Source organism: Limulus polyphemus, unplaced genomic scaffold (assembly GCF_000517525.1).
Source record: "Limulus polyphemus unplaced genomic scaffold, Limulus_polyphemus-2.1.2 Scaffold144, whole genome shotgun sequence".
NCBI lineage: Eukaryota > Metazoa > Arthropoda > Merostomata > Xiphosura > Limulidae > Limulus > Limulus polyphemus.
This window is the reverse complement of record NW_013665754.1, coordinates 747536-756956: the sequence shown is the minus strand read 5'-3', so window position 1 is coordinate 756956 and position 9421 is coordinate 747536. Positions and strand designations below refer to the sequence as shown.

The 9421-nt window shown below is 30.0% G+C and overlaps 1 protein-coding gene across 4 annotated transcripts; it reads left to right on the top strand.

Annotated features, from left to right (window-relative positions):
* Positions 1-1496: 1496 nt before the first annotated feature.
* LOC106475079 (transmembrane protein 170B-like) lies at positions 1497-8391 on the top strand. Of its 4 annotated transcripts, none has more exons than XM_013935776.2 (4): positions 1497-1579; positions 4340-4570; positions 6326-6496; positions 7740-8391. In XM_013935776.2, the coding sequence occupies exons 2-4, from the start codon at positions 4474-4476 to the stop codon at positions 7868-7870; spliced, it is 399 nt and encodes a 132-aa protein (XP_013791230.1). In that variant the 5' UTR covers positions 1497-1579; positions 4340-4473; the 3' UTR covers positions 7871-8391. The 4 variants fall into 4 exon arrangements, with proteins under 4 accessions (XP_013791230.1, XP_013791238.1, XP_013791245.1 ...); XM_013935784.2 differs by having other exon boundaries at positions 1532-1579; positions 4326-4570; XM_013935791.2 differs by lacking the exon at positions 1497-1579 and adding an exon at positions 1621-2387.
* The last annotated feature ends 1030 nt before the right edge of the window (positions 8392-9421 follow it).

The following is a 9421-nucleotide window of genomic DNA, read 5'->3' as shown; positions in this document are numbered from 1 at the left end:
CTCCTTTCTCAAACGGGCTTGGGACCGTCTACAGTGTAGTTTGTGCTTAATTCCAAACAAACAAATAAAAACTCCTAGGAAGTAACATCATTATTATCTTTTGCATGTAATGTTATGTTTTATTACCAGACTGGAGCATATTTTCACCAGCTTCAGGCAGATATTTCTGAGAGCTCTCTATCTCCAGTAAAGGCGACCTCTTTCATTCAGTTTGACTGTTTTGTGTCTTCAATAAACACTGTTTTCACATTATTTTCCAATGCGTACAGTCTCTTTCTTTTCACAACTTAGATCAACTCCTGCAAAACAATTTCTGTCGAACTTTGTTTTTTTTTATTTCACCCGATTCCTCCGAAGAAAAATGGGTAATCTTGCTAATATCACGTAATAAGAAAAATCAAAGGCCCAATCATTGACTCCTGAGGCATTCCACGGGTAACAATGGTTCTAGTTTGACTGAACTAGTTTTTTGTAAATCTAAACTTAATTATGCTTCCCAGTGGCACAGCGATAAGTCTGAGGACTCATTACGCTAGAAACTGAGCTTCGATACCAGTGGTGAGCATAGTTCATTATGTAGCTATGTGCTTAACTACAAACAAACAAAAAAAAACCTAAGTACACCAAGTTTACACCTTTACTATCGCACAGATAAGTAACATCTTCGAAAAGAAAAAAATGATGGTAAGGCAGGGATTTTCTTTTGGTAAATTCATGCTGACTTTCATTTATGATGTATTCCATTATATGGTTTTATAAAGCTTCTTTTATCGTGATTTTAATACAATTAGGGTTACCAGATTTCCATAGTGAAAAACCGGGACTCTTTGTTTTTCCGCGCGGTGTGATACTGGAACAGTTTAAATTACAATAACACTTTTTTTTTGCCATTTGCTAAATAATATGATGTTTAGTGCATCCTGTTTTAAAATCACAGACAAACAAAGTTTGTTAAAAGCTTATCTAGTCAAATAGTAATAAATAGAATTAAAAACGTCCCTAAGTTATCTTGAATCCACTCAGAAAAAATTTTGCTTCTTCGTTTTATTTTTCGCAGAATAGAACACTGTATCGTGTGATCCGTTTTTGCCACCTGATTTATACTTAAAATTTAAAGGAGCCATGTATACTGGCAAACCGTATTTATCAAACTCGCACTGAGATACATAGAGAAACTGTAGCAAGTTAATATTTTTATTGTTCCTGATCGGAACTCAAAAAATAAGGCGAAAAACTGACACGATCTCAGTAATACTGTGAAGTCTGGTAAACTTAAAAAAGGGACAGAAAATATAAAACATGTGGTTTGTCTACATACCAAATAGTGTCATATTGAAAGTAGGTCAAATATAGCATTTTTAAATATTTCCATAATAAAATACATTGATGGCAAAACTTTAAAAAACAAACAATGAGGATGTAATAATGAATTAATAGAATGTTATTTTAAAATATAAATATTTCAGTTCAAAACAGACACGCTAGAAGTCGCTGAATTCTATTTGTGATGGAATGTGTTTGTTATACGAATATGTATGATAATTGGCCACCTATAATGTACATATAAATGATAACACAGGTACTTATATGGCAAATTAATTTTTATAAAAGATGTCTTGTTTCAATTTTATTTATGTTATTTTCTAAATTCTAGTTTTATTAATTAAGAGGGACATTGTTTTTCATCGTTTTTATTGTAAAAGTACTAGTACTAACTAGTAAAACAAAATACATGCCTGATATTGTGATAAGGACTATCGCAATATATGACTATGAGACTGAGAACAACAATACCGAGTGAAACGGAAAGTTAAAAGTAACTACTAGTAGTATCTAAGTGTGGGTAATGTTTGTGACTTATATTTATATAAGTTGTATAGGTGAGGTGGTTTGTAAACTTGGTTCAGTTATTTTCGCGAGTAGTTGTACCCTCAAAATTCAGGTTTTACCTTTTTAAAGTTATAAGTTTTTAATGTGTTGTAATATCTGCTAATTATTAATAACAAGTTTCCATAAAAGCAGACCTGCAGATGAGAACCTAAAATTTGGGCCAATGTCAGCAACGTAACATAATTATCAGAACGTGATGGTGTCTGATAATGTGCTTTGGACTATAGTATAAGATACCTATCACTATAGCAGTGCAGAGGTCTTTGACCTGTAGATGGTGAACTAATCATGGCTCTTTATGTGACCAAATATGGGTCTTGAGTCTCATTCACACACATAGGAAAAAAAGTATTAAGCACCTAATAGTAATACTATCCCTGCCTGGTTGACTTGTATTATCCACCTTGCTGTTCTTTTAGTTTTAATACCCACCCACCTACCCTCTGCTCTTATTGGTGTTTCTATTTCTGGATGAAGTCTCATTAAAGCATTGCACTGTAAGTACAACAATCAGTTTATTTATTTCTTTTTACATTGAACTGCAAAGTACACAAATTGTATGTATATTGTTTGATTTCATGTAACACTTGGCTCAGTGCAAATTACTTGCTCAAGTTTCCATTCCATGAACAAAATGGTTGCCAACCCTTGTATTAGAGTACCACCAACATACCCATTGGTCCATAGAAATAACGAAATGGACCGGAATACAAAAACAGAGCTGTTTTATCATGTTATTTTGCTGTTATTAATTATTGTACTTTTTTATGTATTAGGATATAATGCATTGGTATGGTGAATGAGTTTGTTTACCATACATATTTGCCTCTGTTAATGTGATGATGTTCAAAGAATAAAATATAATTTTTATAAGCAAAACTGCTATTTATATAATAGCTTTCAATTCCATTGTGCCCTTTTTGGACTCCCCCTACCCTTTTTTTTTTAAAGTAACCCTTAATGTGGATTTAAGAGGTTATGAAAATATCATATAATGGCTCAGAATTTAGAAATTTGATCTGTGTTTCCCAATGTTTAGCAGTTCAATAGATGACCCAGTGCTTGAATTTTGGATTGTTGTTCATAGCCTCATAAAACACTTGAAACTGGACCCCACAAACTTTCGAATAGTACTCCTGAAACTTTCAGATGTTTTATGTTAGATGTGCTTTTTTTTTCACAATAATTTTTCTATAATTGGATAATTACAGGAATTTCTGGCACAAAATGTAAACTCTTGAGTTTCCAATTAATAATTTTTATCTGCTAACCAGAACCACAACTCTAAATTCAGCATACTGTACAAAGTATTTTTACTTAATTCATGTAGGAATGCTATAGCACTTTAAAAACACTTGGATAATTTTTATTATCAGTAAATCTGTTAATATAGATAGTTTATATACAATTATTTTTTAACACTTTCAAATACATTTATTTTCTAAGTGCTATCACAGAAAAAGACATAGTATATTAATTTTTATTCTTAGAGTAGTATTAGATTTTCAAAATGCTAATAGTAAGTAGATTTAGAGTTTAGGTTATGAGTGAGGTAAGTTAGAAAATAATATAAATACAGATATAAAATCTGAATAATGGGCTACAAGAATGAACAGCTTATATTTAAATTTTAGCATAAACTAGTAGCAATTAAATTAAGTACCATTATTTTTACCATTTGGATATGTTGTTTTATATATTCATTTTATTCTAGACTTATAATTCTTTAAATGTAGTACAGTATAAAATTAAAAAGGTATGCCATTATTTTATTTGAACAACTGTGTATATTGTGTCTTAATATATTTTTAGCTGTATCATTTTTTGGTATAATTATTTTACTCATTTATGAATTGTTAGTTCTCTAAATGTAATTATACCTTTTCACATTGTTTTGAACTTAAATGACGGTATCTCTAACTTAGTATAAAATTTAGCATTGTAATTAAAAAAGCAGCTTCAGAAGGGGATGCTTTGATGAACACACTACTGTTAAAACTAGCTGAATTTTATATCTGTTTGTATTTGGAATTGTATGTAATTTACATTGCCACATTTTATTTTGAATCAAGAAGCTTTAGCTGCACTTTCTTGCTTGAAAACATATTGATTCTTCATAGGTAAACCTATCTTGCACCATTCAGTAAGCATTTGAAAACATAACATGAGCAATTGGTAGTATTTTCTTAGCTTTTATTGAAAGCTTTAAACCATTAATCAGTGTTCTGCATTATTCCATTAAGTGGTAATTAAACTTTTTTATTGTAGCTCCATTGTATCTTTTCATTTTTATATACTTTTTTGAATAATGATTTCTTCAGTAGTTTTAAAGATGAGTATGATTTATGTTACCCTTAAGATTTCTTAATTATGAAGATTTGGTTTATTTTTATGAAACATATAGATAAATGTGGGTTTTTTGTTGCTTTTATCAGTTTTAATTTTACAGGCATGGGGTTTATGATGGAAAGTAAGAAACACCATTCAAAGAAGCCAGTTGCTACTTCTCACTAAGAATTACAAGTATGTTAAGGGAAACAATTCAACAATACAGCTAAGTTACAAAAAATACTGCCTCCAGTGATGGGTTCTTCAACTGATGATTTTGAAACTGCAGAACTTGATTCCATCATCAATGTAATTGTCTTGAATCCTGCTAACCAATTGGACACATTTTCAGGTTGAGTATAGCTTAATTGTAATTGAATAATATTTCTTACTTGCAGTTTTTCATTAATGAAAAGCTATTACCATCAAATCATACTAAAACATTATTTTGCTTTTGGCAAAAATTTATACTATAGGATGAAATTATTATTATGGGCAGGATTCCTAAAATATCTAAAAAGTTTTTAGCTGGCTGAAATTGAGGCAAAGTTGTCTATCGAAAAGATTCTCACCAATCAGGAAAATGTGTTGTCCTTTAGGCAAGGCTCATTAGGATCTATATCAGACAACTCTTGCTGTGGCTGTGCTTAGACTTCTTGGCTATGAAAAAAACCCATCTTTCATCAGCTTTTCATGGTTGATAATCTTCCAGTGGAAAAACATTGAAGTGAATCATTAAAAGGTCATTGAAGGTAGAAGTGATGAACTTCAGCTATGTAGAACCGTAGTGAATAACATATTTTTTCTGTGGCACTGTTTTGTTTTTGCTTTCCAATATTTTGCCCATATAAGCTTTGTCACTTCACATCACTGCAAATAGATGACATGACTGTAAACGTTGTTTGTTGCACATTGCGCTTTAGCAAACCATACCCTGAAATAACCTTATAAATCTGTTTTGTTTGGTTGTTTCATCAGATAGGATTAATGAAAGATGAGTGACAAGAGGCTGTCATTTAAAGTTGAGAAGTGTAGAGTAAATTGTTTTGTTAAAATTACTGTATAGCATTTTATTTTAAATTTAAATATTTATTTCATAATATAATGAAGCTTCAGTCAAGAACCACTGTGATGCAGAATAGCTTCAGTAAATAAACAATGCAAGTTGCAACATCATCAGTTTGTATAGGGCAACTCTATTCTGTGAGAGTTACCTTATGTTTGTGCAAAGCAGTGAACTGTTGCAACTTGCTAGTAGTTTCCACAAACAGCCAACAATGAATCGGCAAGTCAGACTATGTCTATGCAACAAAGGCACCTGGCTTAAAAATTTACTGATCATTAGATGTCAGATATTTGATCCTTCTTTTTTCTTCTTAAAATGTGGTACAGCTTGTTTGCTTATGGATATGGTATTTTTACCCACCAGGCATTTTTTTACCATATTTTTGGAGCTATGATTATGGGATGCATCTATAATTTATGTACCTACCCTCATATTCCAGTCCTTTGCCATTGTCAGCTATAGTACTTGGTGTATCTATGCCACTGTGAAACTTTTAGAGTAATTTGATGATTATCACTGTAAAAGCTTTACATTTTTCTTCATTTAATTTGTTTTCGTATTCGGAACACACAGACTTAACTTCTTTGGTAATTTCTTATTTTCAACACTTCAATGCACACAGTTCTCATTAGTTAAATATTTCACTGTGATCCTTCATGGGTTTGGTAAGGATTTGATAAAAGCATCAGTCCATATTTCAGAAATGCCACCTGTTGTCCAGTTATGTTAATATTCCAAAACTAATTATATAAACCTGTTGTAGATACATATATAATTCTGCTGTAGAGTTAGATGTTAACATGTTCTGATAGTTATAAAATTCAAGTATAAACTTTTTCTGTACAAGTAGATGTTAAATTTGTTCAAGTGATTATTAGTACAATCTTGAATTTCTTGTGTACCTGAAATGAGAGTTAATTAAAAATAATATTAAAATATCATATTAAGGTATAGGTATGAATGTACTGTGTAACAATAAAATTTTAACATGTGATCTGAATGGATATGATATACATTACCAATACATGTTTTTTTTTATAGAAATGTGGTACCATGTATTTCTTTGGGTTCTGTTTTCATCTCTCTTTGTACACTTTTGTGCTGCCGCACTTGCCTTTGGAATGTTAAAAGAACATAAACATGGTCGTTTCCTGCCTCTTTTGATAGTCATTTTTGGAGTGGTTTCACCTTTAACAGGAGGTGTAGTTACAAGTATGTATTTCAAAGTTTAATTCATTAGAAAAGAGAATATAATATTAATATTCAATCTAGCTAGTCAGAGTTGCACATTTTAGAGTAAAATATAATACTAAGCTTAAAATATGAATATAGAATGAGTAGAATGACAGCTACCATTTGGTCTACCAATTAAACCAAACACTGGATAAACAGTATTTTCAGTTGAAATCCAAGTAATATGTCAAGTTTTGACCTGCGTATGATATTTTGATTAATTCTAAATCTATATACTAAACTAACCATGTTAAATCATTTTCATTTGTATATAAAATTTAAAAATTATTTAACTTATTTTAAACATTGACTATTAAAATTTAATGAAACTAACAATAAAGAAAAATTAAATAGGTCATTCATCATAAAACACCAGTTGTTTATGTTAAGACCCACAAAATGTATAGTGTACTTCCAACATCATAAAGTTATGGTAATTATTAAGAAAGGCTAAAATTCATAAAACTTCACTAGCCATTCTCACAAGAAGTGTACCAGTCTCTGATTTCTTGAGATTAGTTACCTATTTTAAAGCCTGTGAAAAAAAATAATTATTAAGCTTTTATGCTGAAATGTGGAACTTGACAAGTTGCCACATGTTAAATTGTTTTATATATACATAATAAATACAGAAGTTTTACCTTATAATAAGTCTAAGATATTAATTAATGCCAAAGGATTTATTTGACAGTGTGGTGCATGATGTCATTTATGGAAATAATGAAAAAAGAATGACTGAAAACAAACACCTCAGGAACTTCACTTGCTACTTTGATTAAATACAAAATTGTTCATTTATTTATACTCTTTCAACTCTGAACAAGACAGATTTTATTTTTAACTTTCTCACCTCTGCTTTAAGAACATTACTAAATTATGAAGTTTTTTGTGATACTATAATAAAAATTTTCTGACTGTCAACGAAGTCATCATCACTCTTACCTATCAAAAAACTAACACATTGGTGACACAAAAATTTCTATAATCTTGCGATATAGTATATTCTTTATTAAATTTTCATTTTCAAGATAATTTCTAAACGAGTCCCACCATTGGAAACCAACAATACACCTCCTACATAAGTAAGCTCTTTTATTAATATTATCTGTATTAATAAATTTTTCAAGATTCAATGTAATCAGGCTTATTGTTACCAAGAACCTTGAAATTTTACCTTAAGGTAAGGAATGCTTCAGTATTTCAATATTTTGTTTCTTCCCAGGTGCAGTCATTGCTGGAGTGTATCGTGCATCCAGATTTCAAATGAAAGCTTTATATGCCTTGATCTGGGGCATTGGCCAAACAATACTTGCAGCTGTGATGTCATATACTAGAATTTTGGCAACTCTATAATTATATGAATTCCAGCAGTTTTTTTTTTGTTGTTGTTGTACAGGTTATTTCTTCATACAATGTCATGATCATTACTGATTAGCACAAGTCATCATAACTTTAATAGAGTTCTACAAATATGTAAGTGGAAAAAGAAAAAACATTTGATATTCTTATTTAGGTTACACATTTTCTTGTGTAATTAGGTTATTGAAAAAATTGACTATTAACAAAGGATTGCTGATCATATATGTGTTCATGGTGGAAACTACTATATGACATGTTGCTTAAAGGTAGACTAGGATTCTCGACCTGAAAGGACAGAGATGTGCGACTCCAAGTAATTTTTAATTTTGTGTTGTTTTTGTTGTTGGGAAGCAATTCAGTACTTTCCTTTTTTGAAACATTATTGTGGATTAACTACATCATATATTTTAATAGTCATTTATTTACCTGAATGTGGTGTCAAGTCCTAAATCAAATGGTTAATAATTTGCTATGTAAAGTATGCATGCCTATGTAATAAAGCTTTTAAAAAGGAACATAGCTCTCTGCTTGTACTTTAATACAGTAGGTTACTATGCTTATGTAAGACATTTACATCATATAATTAAAGTTTGTAAATCAGGATCTGATTAAAATAAAACAAAAGCCAAAAGAATTGTATTAGTTGGGTTCTGAATAGTTTCATTCAGCATAGCACCATATGTGTTCCTTTTTATTTTTATCTCAAACATTATTTGCTAAGGGTGATGATGATGGTGCTAATTCTTCATATTCCATGTTACATAAATATTTATAATTTAGTAATATAAACAATCAGCCAAGTTCTATAGGCAGATATTTGGATGGAACCTGTGTGTGGTAACCTTCAAGTTATGCATTAGGTGAAAAACAGGCCTATATATACTGTTGAATAGCATCTTTGACTTTCACTATAAAACTTATGATTCACAGTTTACATATACTTTTGCACATCTAATTGTATTTTTGAATCTGGAATAACTCATGCTACCTCTTGTAATATTAGCATCAGTTTTGTATTTTAAGCATCCTTTTTATTTTATTTTTTACAGATGCCTTTTACTTTACCTTTTGATTGCCATGTTCATAAATTGATATTTTTAAATAGTGATAACTAAAATATGCTGCCATAATTAAAAGAAAAAATTACTTTGAACCTACATTTATATGTATAATGTTTCTCAATATATTATTGAGGATTTCTATGGGGATACTGAAACATAAGAGTATTCTGTTTATAGTATTTTCTGACAACAAATTAATTTGTGTCTATAGTAGATTGGTGGAGGTGTTTTTTAAAAATGGGGGTTCGTTCCAAAAATATGGTTTATGAATAGAATTTAAATAATATAAATGTTTTTAAAGAACATTATATCATTATTAAGCTTTTTTTTAATGGGAGTTTCTTTAGTGTGGAGTAAAGTGAATTATTTTATTCTTGTTCTTTTCAATAAAAATAATGTTTTATATTTCTCACATTAGACTAACAAAGAAATATTTGTAAGTTTAGTTCTCCAATAAATAAGATTACGATAATCATTTTACATT